Source organism: Sebastes umbrosus, chromosome 7 (genome assembly GCF_015220745.1).
Source record: "Sebastes umbrosus isolate fSebUmb1 chromosome 7, fSebUmb1.pri, whole genome shotgun sequence".
Classification (NCBI taxonomy): Eukaryota; Metazoa; Chordata; class Actinopteri; order Perciformes; family Sebastidae; genus Sebastes; species Sebastes umbrosus.
The window spans coordinates 33,468,914-33,491,178 of NC_051275.1; the positions used below are offsets into that span (position 1 = coordinate 33,468,914).

General features: G+C 40.0%; 2 protein-coding genes and 5 non-coding genes across 7 annotated transcripts; all 7 read right to left on the bottom strand.

The window, feature by feature from the left end:
• Positions 1-66: 66 nt before the first annotated feature.
• rps3 (ribosomal protein S3) lies at positions 67-6,704 on the bottom strand. Its single transcript, XM_037775932.1, has 7 exons — positions 6,580-6,704; positions 4,785-4,915; positions 4,068-4,161; positions 3,476-3,570; positions 2,103-2,290; positions 1,659-1,862; positions 67-142 (listed from the first exon to the last, which is right to left on the bottom strand). The coding sequence occupies exons 1-6, from the start codon at positions 6,607-6,609 to the stop codon at positions 1,663-1,665; spliced, it is 738 nt and encodes a 245-aa protein (XP_037631860.1). The 5' UTR covers positions 6,610-6,704; the 3' UTR covers positions 67-142; positions 1,659-1,662.
• Positions 1,271-1,419, bottom strand: LOC119492165. The gene has a single exon (XR_005207737.1). It is a non-coding gene; the product is annotated as a small nucleolar RNA SNORD15 (small nucleolar RNA).
• On the bottom strand, positions 2,655-2,804 carry LOC119492164. The gene has a single exon (XR_005207736.1). It is a non-coding gene; the product is annotated as a small nucleolar RNA SNORD15 (small nucleolar RNA).
• On the bottom strand, positions 3,805-3,952 carry LOC119492161. The gene has a single exon (XR_005207733.1). It is a non-coding gene; the product is annotated as a small nucleolar RNA SNORD15 (small nucleolar RNA).
• LOC119492166 lies at positions 4,420-4,568 on the bottom strand. The gene has a single exon (XR_005207738.1). It is a non-coding gene; the product is annotated as a small nucleolar RNA SNORD15 (small nucleolar RNA).
• On the bottom strand, positions 5,495-5,642 carry LOC119492162. The gene has a single exon (XR_005207734.1). It is a non-coding gene; the product is annotated as a small nucleolar RNA SNORD15 (small nucleolar RNA).
• A 7,355-nt stretch (positions 6,705-14,059) lies between the features above and the next one.
• Positions 14,060-18,390, bottom strand: LOC119492141 (mRNA decay activator protein ZFP36L1). Its single transcript, XM_037776534.1, has 2 exons — positions 18,024-18,390; positions 14,060-17,332 (listed from the first exon to the last, which is right to left on the bottom strand). The coding sequence occupies exons 1-2, from the start codon at positions 18,075-18,077 to the stop codon at positions 16,106-16,108; spliced, it is 1,281 nt and encodes a 426-aa protein (XP_037632462.1). The 5' UTR covers positions 18,078-18,390; the 3' UTR covers positions 14,060-16,105.
• Between the last annotated feature and the right edge of the window lie 3,875 nt (positions 18,391-22,265).

Below are 22,265 nucleotides of genomic sequence, written 5' to 3' on the forward strand. Positions count from 1 at the left end.
GGGGTTATTTTAAAGTACTGAAGCTCACATTTAAACACTGTAACAAAGTGACCACAACATAGTAAGTGTATTTTCCAGATTTTATTGTTTTTGTACACAAAAAACAGAGGGTCTTGCTTCCATCTGGTGGAACACTTGAAACCTGTAAAAGACAAAAACAGAATTAAAAACCAGCTTCAAACACTGGAAGTAAATTTGAACCTGCTGACTAAAACAGGGTTATTACTTTAATGACATAAATAATTAATGGTTGTAGCTGAAGGCAAAAATGCTGCAAATATTCATTTCCTCATGACTCTACAATGACTTTTTGAATTGGGCCTACAAAGTTATGATTCATTGTCAAACCTGTTCTTGTAGGTTTGTTTTATTTCAGGCTTAAACTATTTCGATATCCACGGTATAAACACTGCATAATACAACTTATTCTAGAATTAAAAACAGTGTTTAGGTTAAGGCCCTGACACACCAAGCCGACGGTTGGACAGTTTGGTGCTGTCGGTGAGACTTTTTGGTCGATTCAGCGTGTTGAATCGGCGGCGGAGTTTGTCGGTGAGAGAAACCGCTCCGATTGGCTGAATCTAATCAGTGCTCGAGAAGAGAAACGGAAGTGAGGAAAGCAAGAAACCGAATAAAGTCGAGAGGAAAAACACAGAAGGCTCTTCTCATTTTTCATTTTCATCTCATCTGATCATTCCAACACACGGATATTTTCACAGCGACATGGCCGTCTGGAATGAAGCTAAGTGGTGAGTTTGAGTGGTATGAAAATGGGTGGCAACGCTGCTTTGTTTCATGTACATATAACAATGGCTTGTATATCCGCTGTCCTCGGTCTTCCGGTTTTCCTTTTTGAATGACCAATACAGACTACCGCCACCTGTTGGTGTGGAGTTATTTCATCTCACGCAGGCGCAGAACGTACGTGCTTACTGGTCATCAACTGTAGTCTTTGCAGTGTGTTTAAACTTGTCGGCAAGACAAAGGCGGCGCAAAAGTCGGCCTTCGTTGCAGCTAGTTCTCCGATGTCGGCTTGGTGTGTCTGCGCCTTTAAACTTACTGTCAATTTAAAGTGAATCCTGTGAAAGTATGTATTAATTTTAATCTTTATTTGGGTAGAATTTAACATTTAGTTGCTATTGAAGCAGATTCACCTTGCTCTCGTCTTTGGTTTGTGGGCATGTTATTGACCTTATTAAGACAGTCAGATTGTCTACATTCACTTCTCCTCTATTTTAAAACGAGTAACCGTTAAGTGTGCTGCTTCAACCCTTCTCAGACAAATGCCTCGATGTCTTCAACCAAAAGGACTCCCTGCTCTGAGGAGCTGGAGCAGAACCACAGAACGTGAGCCTGCACCAGCAACCCCCAGAAACAGATTGAGTCCTGTTCCGACTCGTCATCGTTTCTTCATTGAAGGGACAAAAACAGACTATGAATTGTCTTTATTTATTGTATATCCTCAAATAAGTGGAGAGATTAACCATAATTTGTTCACCTATAATCACTATAGAGGCCTTCAGTACGAAATAACTGAATCCAAGTTTCACACATTAAAAAGATCCAGTACAATCATGACAAACAACTATTATTAAACTGCATCAACTCTTCACATCATAAAGCCAGCCTGCTGGTGACAGGACCCTGCCTTCTCTTACCCTCTTATGCGGTGGGTACAGGTGTTCCCTGGGGCATGACGGGTGCCTCAGGCTTGGCCCCCTTCTGCTCAGACATGGGTGTGGTGGGATGTTGCTCCTCCTTGGGCTCCACAATGCTGACGTGATCGGGCAGGGGCTTCTTGGGGCCAATCTTACCGCTGGGGTCCCAGGGCAGCATGATCTTGACCTTGATGCCCAGCACACCTGAGGACAAACACATCAATAAGCATGTATTAGCACCAATAAAAAACAAAACTATGAAGTACAGAGGCAAAATAATATATCCTCCAAAGTATCGTTTGGTTTGGTTTCAGAAGCAATGATCATAGTGGCACAGGCATAAAATGATTTCCAATGAGACTTTGCAGAAAACTTTCCAAATGTCAAAGTAAATAGGTGTTTCGTTAGTGTCGCTGCCGTGTCCCCTGTTCGAGCTGTACTCACCCTGCCTTAGCAGGACGTGGCGGACTGCTGTGTCGACGTAGTAGTTGACGGGGTCTCCGCTGTGGATCATCAGGCCATCCACAAACTTCATGGACTTGGCCCTCTGACCTCTCAGCTTGCCGGACACCACGACCTCGCAGCCCTTAGCGCCGCTCTCCATGATGAACCTCAGAACACCATAGCATGCCCTGAAAGAGAGGAGGGGTAAGAATCGTGTTAACATACAGCCAGAGAATTACAGTCAGTGTTTTCCTGTTCTTTTGGTGAAAATTGACAACAAAGGTGTGTCAAGAATTATAACATTCACTGCATCAATGGAAGATGACAGTGTAAGTTAGGTTTGAATGTAAGGAATTGAAAGTGGTGTAGATACAGAGTGTATATTTCTGTAATTAGAAGATTTCAAGTAAATCCTGTGAAAGCAGGTATTCATTTCATGCTTTAGTTTGGGTATAATTTAGCTTTATCTTTACTTCAAAATGTAGTCAGGTTCTCTCTGTTCACTTTAACACTACATATTCAGCAGGTAACCGTTAAGTGTGCTGCTTCAACCCTTCTCAGACAAATGCCTCGATTGTCTTCAACCAAAAGGACTCCCTGCTCTGAGGAGCTGGAGCAGAACCACAGAACGTGAGCCTACACCAGCAACCCCCAGAACCAGAGTGAGTCCTGTTCCGACTCGTCATCGTCTCATCACTGAAGGGATACACTGAACAAACACTTCACCCTGAGAGCAAACACAAGGCTCCGTACAACAGATGTCAGTTTATGTTGTAAACTCTACTTGATTATCAATAAATTGCTTCAGCAGAAATGTGTTATACGTGCAGCTTTCGATGTCCGGCTTATTATTATGAATATAACTGCTTTGTTTATTGCCTGCTTACTACAAGGATCTTCCAAAATTGTGGACAGAAACCACATTTCGTTTACATCACTACATAGTTATGTACTAAATTAATCAAATGTTAACACCTTAAACATCCAGTTCAAAGCAAAAACAAGCTTTGACTCTTTCGTTAACCTGCTTCATATCGCTTTCACTATCAAGCTCCATCAGAAACTTGTAGGAGACAACACTAGCAGTCCAAGCTGACCAATCACAGCCCATGCTATCACCTAAGCCCCGACGTGTAGTAGCATGGAGACTGCTTGCAAAAATCACATTTATGATATGATGCAAAGGAGTCCAAGATGATTAAAGTCAGATCCCTGCAGTGAAGAGATATGGACAATCTTCTTGGTTGTGAAAATGCTACATGCTACCCATCTTAAAGATAAAGCACAGCTGCACCAATGAAGTCAGAGTAGGTGGAGAGCATGCTGAATTAGTTGACAGTAAATCCTACCACTTTTTGTAGAGCACTGCTTACCTACGCACAGCCAGGCCTCCCAGCAGCTTGTAGCGCAGAGACTCTGCCTGAGCGATCGCACACAGACCACGGGTGGCAACCTTCTCAGCATACAGCTATCACAGAGGGGACACAGTTCAAAGGTCAAACATACTGCATGCTTCCTCTGTAAAACTGCAGGTCAGGGCCAAAATGGCTCCAGTACACTTTCATTAAATTAAATGCAGGTACATGAACTAGCTCTCTAGACTTCACATGCACAAAATCTCAATACTACTGCTGCTTGCTTGATATGTTAATCTTTCTTTGCTCTGTTTCTGGTGATACATTTTCACTCCTGATGCTTCGACCCTTCTCAGACAAATGCCTCGGTGTCTTCATGAGAATGACTCCCTGATCTGAGGAACTGGAGCAGAACCACAGAACGTGGACCTGAACCAGTCACCCGCAGAACCAGATTGAGTCCTGTTCCGTCTCGTCATCGTATCATCACCGAAGGGAGGTCAGTAAAAATTCTGAAGCCTTTGCCACTGCATTAATTTTATCCCCAAAATAAGGCTTATGTCTTATAATATTGCATATATATATATGTATTGCATCCTGGTTTCCTTACCTCCACGCTGCCCTCAGGGAAGCCAAACCTCTTCTGGACCACAGCGGTCAGCTCTCTGATCCGACGGCCCTTCTCTCCCAGAACATTCTGGGTCCTAAAAACAGTTAAACACACTTAGGATCACTGATGGAAAATTACAGTTTAAGGGTGGTTTAAACACAGAATTGACAGAGGTGTCGGTGTAGATACCGACAGTGTATTTATGTAATTAAATCATTTCAATTAAATCCTGTGAAAGCTTGATTTTGGGTGTAATTTAGCCTCCTCTATACTTCAAAATTGTAGTCAAGTTATCTCTGTTAACTTTATCACTGCATTACATTCAGCAGGTAACGGTGTGTGCTGCTTCGACCCTTCTCAGACAAATGCCTCGATGTCTTCAACCAAAAGGACTCCCTGCTCTGAGGAACTGGAGCAGAACCACAAAACGTGGACCTGCAACAGTAACCCCCAGAACCAGAGTGAGTCCTATTCCGACTCGTCATCGTTTCTTCATCGAAGGGACAAAAGCTAAGGCACAAACACTTCACCCTGAGAGCAAACACAAGGCTCCGTACAACAGATGCCAATGTCTGTTGTAAACTCTACTTGATATCAATAAATTGCTTCTGCAGAAACACGTCATACTTGCAGCTTTTGATGTGCACGTGTGTGTTTTTCCTTAAAATTGTGTTAGCATGTATGTTTATCATAATAAAAGGCTGTCTGGACACTCACCTTGTGGCCAGGATGATGATTTCAGTCCTGGTTGGGGTCACACGCACCTCCACACCGGAGTAGCCATCCTCAGCAAGCTCACGAGTCAGGAACTCGTTCAGCTCGGCCTTGAAGATACCGTCTGAGACGAACTACGGAGAGAGAGAGAGAGGACAGGGTCAGCTTAGCTTCGATTAAACAAACTGATCACCCAGAGGACAAAACATGCGACTTAATAAAGGGAATGTCTGTCCTCAGCTGAGGAATGAATGAGGTGCACTTTATAAAAAGGGAAAACTCAAACCTAACATTACACATGTCCCTTTTAAGTTATTGAGAGATAGTTTTAAGTTAGAGACTGTCAAACTCTAGAGATGCTCCACAGACAGTAAATTCTAGCATAATATAAATATATGGGCATATCACAAAGTTTAGAAGCCCATCAATTGGACTGCGATATGTCAACTGTGCAATTAACCGATTAAACACATGGACTCTGCCTGAGCCATGGCACACAAACCACGGGTGGCAACCTTCTCAGCATACAGCTATCACAGAGGGGAATAAAAGGTCAAACATCCTGCATGCTTCCTCTGTAAAACTGCAGGTCAACTGAACTAGCTCTCTAGACTTCACATGCACAAAATCTCAATACTATTGCTGCTTGCTTGAGATGTTCATCTTTCTGTGCTCTGTTTCTGGTGATACATTTTCACTCCTGATGCTTTGACCCTTCTCAGACAAATGCCTCGGTGTCTTCATGAGAATGACTCCCTGATCTGAGGAACTGGAGCAGAACCACAGAACGTGGACCTGAACCAGTCACCCGCAGAACCAGATTGAGTCCTGTTCCGTCTCGTCATCGTATCATCACCGAAGGGAGGTCAATCAAGATTATGAAGCCTTTGCAACTGCATTAATTTTATCCCCCAAATAATGCTTCTGTATTATAATATTTGAGTTAGCACTTTGCTTCATGTATTGCATCCTATCAGTCGTTAGCAGACATTTAAAATGAACTACACTGTCTTTTACAGTCACTACATGATTTAATCAAACGTTCCTAACTACATATAAGATGTTTATAATTGATTAAACTTCCTAATATGTCAGGACCAACTTTCTATGAAGCTAACTCACCAGCTAACTAAACCACATTAACATGTCTCTGTTTTAAGTTAGATTCAGTCAACACAGTAAAGACAAACTCTAGAGATGCTCCACAGACAGTAAAAAGTCTAGCATGTAATAACAGCAGTAATTTATTATTATTATATATATATACATATATATATGGGCACATCACAGAGTTTAGAAGCCCAGCAATTGGACTGTGATATGTCAACTGTGCAATTAACCGATTAAACACATTAAACAACCCAAACTACTGGAACCACATGTCAGATCTGTGTCTAATACACCCAGAGAGGAAGCTAACTCAGCAGCTAACGTTCACTAAACCACATTAGGACACCTAAAACACACACATTAAATGTAAGCAGACATATTTTACAAGGTTATAAGATTGGTAGAGTTGTTTTGAACACAGCTCGACTGAGTTTTAAAGGAGTTTTGGGCTCATATTTGGGGTTAACCGGGTTATAACTCGGTGGAGGAGCCATGCTAGCTAAATGAGCCCAATGAGGAGGACGCAGCGCAGGAAGCAGCATCTGCATCAATCCCCTCCGGATCGGAGGTGTACCAGCTCCACTAACACCTTTGTGAACGCGTAACGATTGTATCTTAAACAATACGAAGCCATTTTGATGTAAACCGGCTGTCTGTGTGAGCAAAACGGGGATAAAACAGTGCTAACCTTCCTCTTCTTTGAGATTTGCACCGCCATCTTCGGTAAGGCCGTAGACAGGAAAGGACCCGCTGAGGATGCGGAAATGCCTTTATACCAATCTGACTGACTTCCGGTGACGTCAGGCTCAGGCTGCCGCTGGAACTTGTAGTTTTATATAGACATATTAAGTAAATACAGTATTTGAGTAAATTTACCTAGTTGCATTCTAATACACCCACAAAACAATTTAATCCCTGCACTATATAATGTATTCAAATAGCAATCTTTTTAATTTATATTGTTCACCTTCATTTACATACTTGGATTGTTTTATTTTGAAGGTTTTCATCGGAAATGTCCGTAGGACATTATTTATTATGGCATTTTTTTGTTCTTTCTTTTTTCTAAATTAAGAAAAGTTACATAAAACCCAAAACATGCCAGGGGTTAATATAAATGTATATATATGTATATATATATAAATAATAGTAACTGCAAGAGGAAATTGTCTTATATATAATTCCATTTCTTTCTTGAAAACAAAGTGAGGTTTAACTTTTGCAAATTTGCATTTATGAATGTAAAACTTTGTGACAAGGAAAATTAGATTGATTAGAAAATACTCTCTGTCATATATTGTGTTGAATCTTGAAAAAATAAATAAAATTCCAGTCGAAGTTTTAAGTCACAGATGATATTTTCCAAGATAAATCTACAAATGTATGGTCTTATTTCTTGACAGAAGCTGACAGTTGACATGATATGCGGGTGTATTTAGAGACATGGTTGTTTACCGCCCTCCAGTGGTCCCAATGGAGAACTGCAACACTACATTAAATATGTGGGTAACACTGTGCTAATGTCAGTAAAATCATTATTTATCTCAATATGTATGAATCATTATTTGTGTAATTATTACAAATAACATCAATGTAATATAATTAAAACAAAAAAACAACAACATTTTAAAAATTTAACAAAAAGAAGACAAAACAAAAAACTGAACAAAAAAACTAGATGAGCAAATTGAAACAATGAGAATGAATTAACAAGAATGATCATGAAATAATTTGTTAATTGTTATCCAGTGACCACAGTTAAAGACTTAAACTCGCCATCAATCAGTGGGAATAATACAGATATTATATTATATTATATTATATTATATCATATTATATTATATTATAATATAATATGATATAATATAATATAATAAATATATATATATCTATCTACATATATATATATTATATCATATTATAATATAATATGATATAATATAATATAATATAATATAATATAATATCTGTATTATTCCCACTGATTATATAATATAATATAATATGATATAATATAATATAATATAATATAATATAATTAAAACAATTTTTTTTTAATTTTTTGTTTAAATTAAACAAAAAGAAGACAAAACAAAAATAAGTATATATATATTTCATAACGCCAAAAATAATAGATAATTGTATAATATACAGCATGTTATTTAAAATTTTATCTTAACTAAAATATAGCATTACCTTAAACATATTTATTTCAACATTCATCTTAAGTTTCTTTTGTAGAAAGTTGGCTACATCCATCCAGGACACTCTTGTATGTAATAGATAGGAAATATTCTCTTTTTCAAGTCCACAGAAATCACATTTATAATCAATATCCAGCTTGAATCTTTCTAACACAAGTTTTACCCGGTAAATTCTATATAATATCTTAAACGTCACTTCCTTAAGTTTGTTATTGATATAGTATTTATCACACATTTTCCAAGCTTTCTCCTGCTGTATATCCTCAAATGAGGAAGACCAAAACATCGAGATGAGGGGGCATAACTGAGTGTGTTCTCTTTCACTATATTAGTACCTCCAATATAAATATGTTCCACACAATCTTCTGAATTAAAAGGTTGATCAGCAATACCAGGGTTTTGTAGAAGTATAAGGAAACTTTCTGGTACACAGTGAGGAACTACATCAAGACAAGATGCAAAGTTACACATAATAACGTTCGGCCAATACTTTCAAAAATAAATCCAACTGAACAGACTGAAGCAATTAGAAACAAATTAGGAGAAATATTGATGAAATGATTATGTTTAAGACTCTTTAACCACAAGTCATGTTAGTATTAATGTTATAAGTATCTGTATGAACACCAGCTGAGGATGCATGCACAGCAGCTTTTAGTGTATTTCACTGAATCTTCCACTAGATGGAATCACCTCGCTACATCTCTTTGCTCAATGCTGAAATTACTTAATTTACTTCTTCAAATGAATAGTGCAGCAGTCGTTTTTTCTGCTGGTTGGGTGAGTTTACAGCACCTAACAGTTATAAGTCAGTGTGTAATACTGTTTATTAATGTGCTTCCAATATAAGTGAAGGGCGACAATATCCACCGCCCGTCGTTCTGTATTTCAACGTTTATCTGAAGCTAATATGAGGCTTTAGCAGTTCTCTCTGTTCCACAAATCAAGTGGGCATCATCCAAAATGAGATTAAATCAAACTAGTGAGGCCTCATATCAGCTTTGGAATATGTTTTTACACAGACAGGAGACTGTAGAGGAGTGTTTTATTGTTCTTATGGGTGCCTGACTATTGTTTTACAGACTTAATAAACTGTGAAACTTTCCTTTAAATCAAAGATGTGTCTTTTATGAAGTATACTTAAGTAAAGTTCAATTAAGTATACTTTATGTAGTAAGTACACTAATATCAATGTACTAGTTGTATACTTGTACGTTTACTACTTCAATACTTCTTGGGACTAATTGTCCCACTTTTTAGTTTATAAAAGTATACTTTTAAGTGTACTTTAAGTGTAAGAATAGTACACTTTGAGTACACAACTAGTTTATATCTAAGTCTTAATTTGTACTGCAACTATACTATAAGTATACTGATAGTTTACTAGTTTTATACTTGTAAGTGTACTATTTCAATACTTCTTAGGACTAAATAGGCCCACTTTTTAGTTTATAAAAGTATATTTTAAGTGTAAGTACTGATATAGATTACTAGTTTTATACTGATAGCCCACTTTTTAGTTTATGAAAGTGCACTTTAAAGAATACTCAGTGAACTATTAGTTTAATAGTTTTTATACTGCAAGTATACTTATATATACTTGTTGCCTACTTTTTAGTTTATGAAAGTATACTTTAAGTTTAAGTATTGTACTGATAGTTTATAGTTTTATACTGATAGCCCACTTTTCAGTTGATGAACGTGCACTTAAAAGTATATGCAGTAAACTACTAGTTAAATCATTTTTATACTACAAGTATATTTACTTATACTTTTCTTAAGTATATCTTGATCAAAAGATTAAGTACAAGTATAAGCCAAGTATACTTAGACTTTTCTGTATACTTGTCAGTATGAGCCAAGTATACTTAAGTATAATTTTGTTAAGTACTGTGTATCTTTGATGAGTATATAAAAAGTAAACTGTAGGTAGACTCTCTTGTTTTAAATTTAAAAGAAGTATATTAATAACACACTTGAATAAACTTCTATTTGGTAAGGGGACGTGTGCTGCAGGTTGATGGCGACCATGTAAACTACTACTCCTCCAGATGACACATCTGTTGTTTAAAACAAATGCAGTTTTCTCCATTGATATACACACAAAAATGGAATTATGCACATAATTCTGAAAACAGCCAATCAGAGTGATTTCTCTCACCGACGAGCTCCGCCGCCGTTTTAACACGCTGAATCGTCCCAAAAAAACTTCAACACGGGCAGACTAGAGCCAATGGTGCAGGACACACCGCAGAAACTAGACCAACAGACGCTCACCGACGGCCTCAAACTGTCCGACTGTCGGCTTGGTGTGTCAGAAGCTTTAGACTCAGTGCTTCCTTTAAAATCATTTTATGTCTGTTTGGATGCAGCAAATAGCTGACCGTACTGTAAATGTCACGGCTACTTGAACTGGAGGCTTCCATGGGATTGATAATGCTGCTACAGCGCCACCTATTGGCCAATTGGCACCAATTTGCTGTGGTTCAGCTTCAGCTTCAACACAACTCTGCTGTTTGATTTGTGGGCTATTTGAGGATAATTCAGAGAGACCCCTCCTCGCACACACACACACACACACACACGCATACACGTATGCACACACTTCCTTTAAACCCAAACCCATCCGTTCCCTCCTGAGCTACCCGTTAATCAGTAATTCTTCATTTTCTCTCCCCTCTCTCTCTCTCTCTCTCTCTCTCTCTCTAAGCCCGATACAAACCCTTTCCTGCTGCTGAATTCTTCCAAATCACTTCATTCACCCATCTCTATCCACACACACACACACACACACACACATACACACGCACACACACACACACACACACACACACACACACACACACACACACACACACACACGCACACACACACATGCACACACACACACACACACACACACACAGGGAAGCCGCCCCTCACCCTCTCTCCCAGGACGATTCTAGTCCATTCCCATTGAGCTGCATTAGCATACAGATGTTCGACTGAAAAGGGAAAGCAGGGGAACACAAAGGGCCTGCATGACCAGGAGGGGAGGGAGGGGTCGAGGGGCTGCACAGGGATGGCCCTTGGCCTTTTTAAGGTCTTACACACACACACACACACGCACACACACACGCACACACACATGCACACACCCACAGACACAACCAAGGGTATTGAATGGTAAGTAGCCATGGGGGTTGTGGGAGTCTGCTCCTGCTTCACTCTACTGTTATTCATTCACCAGAGGGAAATCCTCAGCCTGCCCACGGCTGAATGCCAACACACACACACACACACACACACACACACACACACAGGCCCCCAACTGCCTCCTTTGCCTGTGCATCGAGACATAATGCACACACACACATTTAGCCTTCAAAAGTCTTGCTGTCTGTTGCTTCTCAAATACAAATATTTTTGTTTCATGTCATTTTTAAGTGTAGGAGTTCCACTATGTATATTTATTTATTTAGAGTTGGAATCACAGGAAAAAAATATATTTTTTTGTTTTAAAAGCACCATAAAACAATGAATAACTTGGATTTAGTTGTTTAACGTTAGTATTTTAAGTCCGGTAAGGTGATTCGGGAGTGAGAGCAGTTTCAGTGCTTTGATTTGTTGTGGTAATGTAGGCAACTTACATTGGCAATCCTGATCATTTTCATTTAAATAAATGTTTGTTAAGTCACTATCTATAGTAATACAATGGTGATTGAGCAGATAAGATAAGATAAGATCAGAATATAACTTTATTAATCCCGAAATAAATTCTTGTGCCAGAGATTGCTCAATATTACAACAAGTTCAAGTGTATAAAATAAAAAGTACTATTTCTAGCACCAGCGCCTAATAGAATAACAATAAAGTAAGATACATTTAGTAAAATTGGTAAATAAGATAAGTAAAATAAAAAAGGTAAAGTAAGTAATATTGCACATGATGGACATTAATATTGCACTCAATAAACAGTGATATTGCACATGAGAATGGAATGGTGATGGTGATGAAAGCATTGCAATATTTATATGTTTGCAGTGTTACGAACTGGGTGTCTGTGGCGACATTCCTGGAAAACAATTTTTTTTTCTCCATTGATATACACACAAAAAAGGAACTATGCACATAATTCTGAAATTTTGAAACTCATTTATTAACAAAAAGACTTCAGACTAATAGGCTGCATCTGAAATTCCACACTAACATGCTATTACATCTTTTAGTACGCTAAAACAGTATGTAAGATTTATTTTGTGTTTCCAAAACCTTAGTATGACACCAATTGTACGCAAATTGCATACTATACAGTGAAATGTCTGTCTGCAAGTCAGTAGACTTGTCCATGTTTGTGATTGGTCATATGCTGTAAACACCGCCCCGTTCATGTGAACGCGCTCACAGCCAGATAGAGAAACCCTGGGTTAATTTACCGAGTTGATAATCACCTTCGTAGGACTGCTTAGCGGGATCTCGGTTGTTAGGGTTAGTGAAGCCAGATAACGAGAAGATACCCTGGCTATGTTGAACTCGCTTCGTAGTACAGGCCTCAGGAATGAAATCTTAAAGATTACCACTTTAAGTAAAATTCAAACTAAATTTGATTTATTAAACGACCTCTCAGAGGGACAAATAGTACTTTTTACTCAATTATATTAATCTGAGAGCTGTATTTACTTTGCAGATTAAGATCTGACATAAAAACATTATGATCAGTTTATAAAATGCAAAGTGTTGTTATAGATTAAACTGCCCAACACTATATCAAATTAACTCCACCTCCACCACACACACACACACACACACACACACACAGAGGGGAGGACGTCAACTTCTGCTCCACTTTGTGTGAATAGATGGAAATCAGTCACAAGTATCTCTGTGCCCCATTGTGTGCCGAGAAGTCTTTGTTCGAGCATCTGTTGCCCAAACATTCTCCTCAGTGTCACTCACTCTAAATTGGTCTGTTCAGACGAGTTGCAACAAAACTCACTCCTCTTCCCACACGGCACACAACACAACACACACACATCACATAAACACACACACACACACACACACAGAGGGGAGGGCTGGGAGATTCCCTCAACGCAAGTAACAGAAAGAGTTAATCTTTGTTCCTTTTGTGCGTCAATGAGACACAGATGATCGTAAAGGCCCCAGAAGCAGTGGCAAGCATTTTAAAGTGATGCTCGTGGGAACGCTTCGCCAAAATAAAAGAGGAACATTTGGTTTATTCCATCACGTTAACCACAAAGAGGTCCATATCTTTTACAGCACTTACAAGAAATCTGACTCCAGTAGCTCATATTGTAGCTCAAAAAAAACCAAAATAAATTCTGTGTTTATTGAAGTTACTTATAGAGGAGCAAGTTGAGCAGGCCAAATGACAAGTTAAATTTGCACTGAAATCAAGCGTAAGAGTTTCATTCATCACTAAAACCTACACCTCTAATGTTCACCTCATATTCTGGATGTTCTTCTATGTAATATAAAGATATTTTGTCAATAGTAGTTTTCTCTGCAGAAGGTATAACTGCCTTTAACTGCACTGCTTATCTAGCAAAGCTAATAGAGTCATGAGACACGATCTTGCAGAAAACGAAATAAAAATGTCAGAGCTAAGGAAAGTGTTTTTATAGAGTGAGCAGAGGGGGAGAGTGTTATATGCTTAAGCATGGACAGGGGATGTGAGGATACTACTGAAGACATAAAGCTTCAGTGTGGTTGATGTGGATTTAAATTAGAGCTGTTTATGTGGGAGAAGAGAGTGAAAGAGCTGACTGTCAGTCTTAAAGTGTTGGATTTCATTCTTTTCATTTATGTTGTATACTATTAATACCTTTATTTTATTGTTTTTTTACTCATACTCCAGATAACAATGACCTAATTTATAGGAAAATATCTAAAAACATCGTTGATTTAATCAAATCACTACCGAAACAAAAGTGTAATGAGATTCAAGACAGCGCTCATTTTTTGCAAAGACTTTTATTTTGAAATAAAAGGGGGACAAATATATTAAGATAAAGAGCTAGGATATCAACATAACCCATGGAATGTAAACAATAAATGCACTTAAATTATGTAAAAAAACAACAACACAGTATCAAACACCACAATATAGGTTTCACTTTGAAAAACAAAAGAAATAAATAAGACTTTTAAGTTAACAAAAGTTACAAAAAAACGGCTTGTTGCCAGGTTGGAGCTAACAATAAGCTACAGCAACAAGAAGCGTCTCTGGACTCTTCGGGCAGGTTGAGTTGATTTCATGACAAAAGCAAACAATCAAAACGTTGCCTGGTTTCATTTTGAACTCGCTTGATTTCACCCGCCGCTCAGAGAGGTAAGCTAGCGAGCTAGCGTGCAACAGAGGTCGACCTACAAACACATTGTCATCGAGGCAACTCTGATAGATAAAAATCAACTATAAACAAAGGTCACCTTTTCACCTGTTTGTTTACATCACAAGAGAAGAAGATAGCACACAGGATTTCTTTTAAAAGGTAGGGATTACCACACACACCACGACCACAATGCAGCAGAAACAGTAACACTCTTCTCTAACATTAACATTTTTCTTTCTTCTTAGTGTAACACACACTTTTATTGACCGCTGCTGACTCACACTGAGGCCGTGAGTGAGTGGTGAACCCCTCTTTCGCCACCGTTTTACTTTACAATTGGAAAAAAAAGGTTATTGCAGTCAGAGGTGTGAGGCTGAATGGAGAGGAGAGTAGACTCACTGAATGCTCACACCAACAGCAGAAAGTAACGCTGATCGAGGACGTTGCAGATGCAGTATCCTCGGTAGCCGTGCTTTTAATGTGAAAAACCCAGTGAGTCTTGATTTCTACCAGGCCTTTTAGCCAGTAAGGCAACATACGTACATATAGAATGCCAAAATGTTTTTCTCTTCCCCCTTTTCCTCTCCTCTCCTGCGAGCCTTCTTAAAGCTACTGGATAGTGTAAACCAAGCAGATGGACATCATGAATGCATAAGTAAAGCATAATTTCTCTGGTATAATAATAAAAAAAAAAATGCATAAACACAATCAAACAAATTATACAAAAAGCAATAAATAAGTCTACAAAAGTGTTAAGCTATAAAATCCTAACACTGTACCTGTGGTGGGTTAAAGGCTAGGCTAGGTGTTAACAGTACTAGGAGGTTAGGGGAACTCTAACATCAACTTTGGTAACTAGAGAGTCAGTGGGTTGCCTACTTGTGCTATTTTTTCTTGCTAAGGCAGTTTAGCTGAATCCTTGCCAGGCAGTTCAAATGACTGACAAATACAATCAAGTGGCCGCAGCCATACAACCAATCAATTAACCAATCAGTGACAGCGTACAGTTATTATTAACCCTCTTACTCGTGGACAAGAGATTCATACAGTCGGAGAGCCCTAATATGACTGGAGAAGTGCTGCAGGCTGGCATCACTATAAACTGTTAAAGTAAGAAATAAAATCTGTAAAAAAACAACAATGCTAATTAACAAAAAAATGGATAGCACACCAGTCATACAGGGCAAACAGCAAAAATACGTCTTAAATCAAGGTTCAGGAAATTCTCACACAGAACTTCCAGCATATGGGCAAAATGCCGAGCAAAGTGAAGTACCCTCCAAGTATTCTCTAAAAATGGGTATACAACAGTATACAGCAGTAACAATGGCATAAAAGAACAAATAACAATAAAACAAAAGTCAGCTAAAACTGGACGAACACTGAGCAGCGCTACAACTGCTTGGATGAGAAATGCAATATGCACAAAGTTAGGTACGTTTACCTGGCTGGATTTAGGGAGGAACGGAAAACCTAACGTTTTAATCCTTTGTGACTTTAAAATGTTTAGTTGTGATAGTGGAGTTTCTGTTTCATTAACACCCTATGTTGTGCAGAGATTACATGCGTCAAAGCTGCTATTTTTGCTGGACATAAAACCCAGATTCTCGTCACATAAGTGTTAAACAGTTAGACCATCTATCCCTGATTAAATTCAGCCCTACAGTAAAACCCTTCCCTACTCGTCTGTGACAGACAGCCGGCTGAAGATGGGCAGGCGTCGGCCCTCAAAGCTCGGCGACTCTGTGCCGCTGGAGGAAGAGCTGAGGGAGCAGGAGGAGGTGTAGCCTTCCTCAGAGAGGGAGTCGGCCGACGAGCAGCGCTGAAGGCCGGGGAGGCCGTTCAGGGAGACTGGCAGCTGCTGGGGGATGTGATAAGGGAGGTTTGGCTTTTTGGAGGTGAAAGTGGAGGTGGCACACCTGGGGCTGAGAGAATCGGTCACGGCATAGAATCGTAGAGACGAATCACCGCGGTCGCCCGCCAGGTCGGTGATGCCAGAGAAGGGGTAGGGACAATGCTTCAGCGCCCCTGGCTCAGGGAAGAGAGGGGAGAGGAGCTCTGGGCTCCCTGTGGAGGATGGAGGAGGGGAGACGGAGGAGGCCCGGGTGAAGAGGAGAGAGGAAGGCAGCGACTCCTCAACTGGTTGGAAAGTCTGAGGAGATGAGGAGAAGCCTGCAAAGCTGACGCTGTGACGCAGCAGAGGCCTCATCTTCTGTCTCGGAGGAGGTGCGCCGCCGTTGCCACCAAGGATCTCATCGGCGTTGTGGATGAAGTGGCAGCGGGCGCCGTACGGGCAGAAGCCTATCGTGTGGAACGTGCGGCATGGCTCCGTCTTGTACTTGGGGTGCCTGCTGAGGCCTCTCAGCTCGTCCATGCCGTGGGCGAACTGGCACTTGGCGCCGTACTTGCAGGTCCCGCTTTCCTCGTAGGTACGGCAGAGTTCGGTCTTGTACCGGGTGGAGATGTGAGGTGAGGGCGCCGAGTCTCTGGAGACAGGAGATAGGGGAGCTATGGAGGGGAGAGAGGTGTTGCTGAGGCAGAAGCCTGGTGGAGGGAGCAGCAGTTTTGGGGACAGGTTAGCCATTTTGTCCTCTCTGCCTCCCAAGCTGCTGACGTTTCCCTCGATCATGCTGATCGAGCGGTCAACTCTGAAGGGGATGTGGCTGAGCGAGGAGCGGGGAAGCTGACTTTCACCGCTCCACCCCTGGTTGGAGGCCACGTTGAGCCCCCAGCCTGCTGAGTCGGTCACCTCAGAGCTGCTGCTGTGGTTGAACTTGGAGTTGGGGAGGGTCACGGGGCACAGCGAATGGCGGCGCTGGAAACCCAGGACTCTTTGACTGTGCTGCTGCCGTTGCAGCTGCGAGCCGGTAGGCGAGCCATCTGTCGCCTCCAGGCCGCGGAAATTCTGTCACACAAAAGGAGAAGAATAGATGTGAGCTTTCTGCATTCCTGGAGCGCTGGAGCGAGACTGGCAGGGCCAAGTCGAGCTGAAAGGAGATTTTTAAAGCTGCAGCTAAAGCAACAAATTTACTTAAGAAGTGGGACTATGTTTTGTCTGGAGAATGTACTAAATTAGGCCTTAAGAGTACAACAGGTTCATGTTCAGATTCATGGAATGAAAAATGAAAAATTTGAAATAGAAAAAGATGTGTTAAATCTGGGATTAACTGGATTGCAAAGTAAACGCATGCACGTGCAACATGAACAACACATGTTTTTTTTTAAACGCCAAAAACATGAAACTACCAAGACTTTTCTTTCAGTTTTTAATACTTTAAAGATGTTTTTTTTAAACCAAACATTTGAGCCCTAGACCAAAAGCTGCAGTAGAAATGAAATTTACAGACTCTAGATTTTCCTCCAAAAACTGAAATGAATTATTGCATTATTAATGAGGCCATATTCCTAAATAAAGTTGAGATGTATTCAAAGAAAACCACTTCATCTGTTAGTTAATAAGGCATTAGTCTTACAACTTTTCCCACATGAAGAATAATACTAGCATTGCCTTAGTTGAGAGTCATCATGGTAGTACTAGACAGTTAGATGTTGGCAGATATGTATAACAAGTTTAAATTGTCTTTGGTTGCTCTCACCTTAAAGAACTCCTCATCCAGTTCCAGGAAAGGTGTTAGAAAGTCGGAGGGCATGGTTGGCTCCACCGTCCTCGCTGAGTGAAGCTGGATGTCTGATCCCACAGTGGAGGAAGGCTGGGGAGGACAAAAAGTTTCTGGGTCCGAGGTGAAGGAAAAGTTGTCTTCTTGGGGCTGAGACGGCAGAGAAAAAGGTTTAAGGGCCTCGGGAAACCTCTGAAGGTTGTGTTAGGGGGAAGAGAAACTGCTTGTCCCAGGAGTTGAAAGAGTTTTTTGGGGAAGGGAAAGGGGAGAGAAGTAGTGAGGTCCGTTGAGAGGGAGACAGGGAGCTGGGAGGAACAGCAACGTGACCCTCGGAGGAAAGTTCCTCGACCATCTGTTGGAATCTGCTTAAATAGTTGGGGAAACCCACCCACCCACGCACACACCCACCCCCTGCCTGTGTTCTTCAGGGGGCAGGGCAGGGAGTGTGTGTGTGTGTGTTAATGTGTGTTAATGTGTGTGTGTTGTGGGGTGGGAGTCCTGCATTGTAATGTTGTGCTGGGGGGCAGGGTGGGCACAGAAAGATGAGGAGGGAGCTGAATGAAGCTACTTTTCCACCCATTCATTACTGAATCCTTAAAGATGCATTCTTCTTTTTTTAAGCAGCCGTCCCCTCACTTTGTTCAGGATCGATACAGCTAAGCAGATAATGACAAGTGTTGCAAATACCAACACATTAACTGTCATTAGTGCAGCTAAAATGCAGCAAAGTATAAGTTGACAAACAAGTTTTCTTATTTTACATGAAAGGTTTATTCTTCCAAATGAATTTCAATGAAAGTGAGGAAATAAACATGCTATATGGGAGAATAACTGTGCAACCTGATCTTTACTTTTTGATATATTATTTGACATTAGAAGCTTGGACTCATTACAAGACTGCTTCTGGAAACTGACAATACAGTTGATATAAACACGTCCCAAATATCATTTCAACGATGGAATGTCTGTTTTCTCCACCATCCATTGAGTATTCATTAAAATAATATAATTATACCTGACTTCAACTGGATTTATTATTACTTAGGGTAACAACAGATAAAGAAATCTCATAAAAAACTGATACAGGAAGGACCGATTCAGCTTTACAGTTTCTATCTCAACTATGCTCCATTCTGTTTTTGCTCGTGTAATAATCTTGCACATGTTGAATTTTGCACATCTACATTTGCACATTTACTAACTCAATTCTTTTTCTTTTTTATTAAAGAACGAAACATAGTATCTTGCACACTTTGCTAATGTATATAGTGGGTTATTCTATGTTTATAATTTAGATTTTTTTTATGCTAGTTGTAGTAGTCGTCTATATTTATAGTGTATTCCAATATTCTTTATATTTTATATTTTATGGATGGATATATTTCTCTAGTGCTGATATGTGCATTTTATTTACTGTTCCGTGCATTGTTTGGATAACCTGCTGCTGTAACACAATCATTTTCCAATTTGGGATCAATAAAGTACATCTACCTACCTATCTATCTATCTATCTACCTACCTACCTATCTATCTATCTATCTATCTATCTATCTACCTACCTACCTACCTATCTATCTATCTATCTACCTACCTACCTATCTATCTATCTATCTATCTATCTATCTATCTATCTATCTATCTATCTACCTACCTACCTACCTACCTATCTATCTATCTATCTACCTACCTATCTATCTATCGATCGATCTATCTATCTATCTATCTATCTATCTATCTATCTATCTATCTAACATCCTGTTCAGCCACATTGTTCACACTTCAGTCAGTTACTACTAGATGTAAAAGTTTAATTCCAACACATGACATACTACTACTTTAATAACACACAATCTGGGATATTAAGAAGAGATCAATTATAGATGGATGATCCTCAACCCCTTTAAGTAATCAAATGAATGAATGAAATAAGATTTGACGGTTGTCTAACTACAAACTAGCCTTTTTGTTTCTGTTTATTTAAAGTGCAAAATAAAGTACTGAGAATGGCGGTGTGGTGAAACAGCCCGGGTCTGAATTTCCCAGTATCACAGCAGTTGTCTGCTCCATTTTCATCCCAGAGTAGTGTAGATTGGAAACTCCTAAATGCCCACAGGTGTAAATGGGGTGTGAATGTGTCAGACTGAAGGCCTGTTCGAGGCGTACCCCGCCCAGTTTTCTAAGTAGTTTTAGTTCTTGAACATTTCTAAGAGGCAGAAATAAAGACAATGTAGAAATTATACAATGACAAAGTGATTTATGTCTGTAAAATGTAAAATGTAGTGTAAATGCACACAAGTTGTCTGCATTAGCTAGCATGCTGACCTTCCAAGCACAATATAACCAGGTCTTTTATTGCAGTCTGCTGTACGTAAACTACACTTTTTACCTTTCAAGACTGTGAATGAATTCAATTTTCACTGCTATCTCTATATATATATCTTAATATATTTTATATTTTACATTCATGGCCTCACATTTATGAGAGATAAGAACAAGTCCTGACATGTGGGTCAGCAGTGATCCATCCACTCCTTCAGCGGTGGTGTTTTCATCGTCCTTTCAAAGCTTGTTGTTGTGTTCAAATGCAAATAGAGGTCAGTGAGGATGGTTCAAAGCTAGTTAGGGTGGAAAAAAGTGTCAACTGCTCCACAGTAACACATGGGACAAAACAAAGATTGCCGCTGGTTTGAATGGGTTGCTCCCAACCCGAGTTTCACAGAAGTCAGCGATAACAACTCAAAGGTGTCACCTGTTGGAGACCTGTAGATCTGTCTAGAATGTATACTGTATACATAAAGTTTGAAGAGTAAAGATACGAAATGCTGCGGGTGGGGATTTCTTAAATATACACCAAATCATCCTCAATGTCTGTCGTGTTGAATGTCCAACAACCCTTAAATGATGTCTAACTCTAAACCTGTCTAAACCTGGTACTTGTGCATGGTCACATTATGCACTGAATACATTACCAATATTTGTGAAAGGAATATAAATCTGCTCTGCTCTCCCAGTCACTTGTACAGGTGAACATTATCTCTATTAATGGCCTCTCTAGATGACCTTTGTCAATGTTTTCAGTCAGTCCTCTTAACTTGCAAACATATACATTCCTAAATTTTTTAAAATGAAAATAAAGCATTGTGCGTCAGTGGTGGATGTGTGGTAACCAAAGCGTGTTTAGACTCAAATAATTAGAAATTCAAATGAAACCAGGAAGTGTATTTTCCTCAGAATGATTACCCCTGTCCAACGAGTTAAGAGTCGTTTGCTCGTCTCCAACTCTCACTGAAACTCACTGACCTCATTGAGTACACAACAACAGTTTGAACTTGTGTATTGTACCATTTGAGACTTTTTACAGTGGGAACGATGCATTTCAAACAGTACTGTGTGATCTGTTGTTTGTGTTGTGCATTGTGTCTCTGTTTGGACGCTGCAGGGACGTTTCAGACGGAGTTAATGTTGTGGTCGGGTGATGTGGGGTGTTGAGCCGTCAAGGAGCTACACAGAGGAAGTGTAAACACTGCAGTGTTTACTGTTTGTGGGATTCAGCTGGTAATACTGAAACAGTACTCTAATGAGAAAGTACCAATATGTGTCAAAGTGTGTGTGTGTGGGAGAGAACAAGTAAAGGCCCTGACACACCGAGCTGACGGTGTGTCCTGCACCTTTGGCTCTAGTCTGCCTGTCTCGGAGGCTTTTTGTCCAATTCAGAATGCTGATGATGTTGGTTTGATGTATCTGCGCCTTAAGATAGAGATTGTGTACACACCAACCAAACTAAATCTGAAAACACACCTTCCTCTCTCCGTTTTGGACCGCCATCCACACTAACGACGAGTTCACACTACAGGATTTTAGCCCTGATTTTCCATTCGCAGACCAGCTTCCAGACAAAAGCCCCAAAACAGAGGCTAATTGGCCAGCGTTGGCTTGGCGCTCGCAAATCTGTGTCTCGCTATGTGTGAACTGTTCAAAGATGTGAGCCGAAAAATTCGCTGATGCCTCGCAGACACATTCCAGATATCCTGCTAAATATCTGGTCCTGTCGGGGAATCTGTTTGTGAGCCAATGAGAGCGCAAGACACAGGCGGAGAGGAAGCCCGACGAAAGGGTCGTCTGTAACAACAGGAACTTCACTGTACGTGTTGCATTTGCAACACGGATCAAAGCTGTTGTTGCACCTATGGTGTTGGATGTTAACATGAATAAACGTAACAC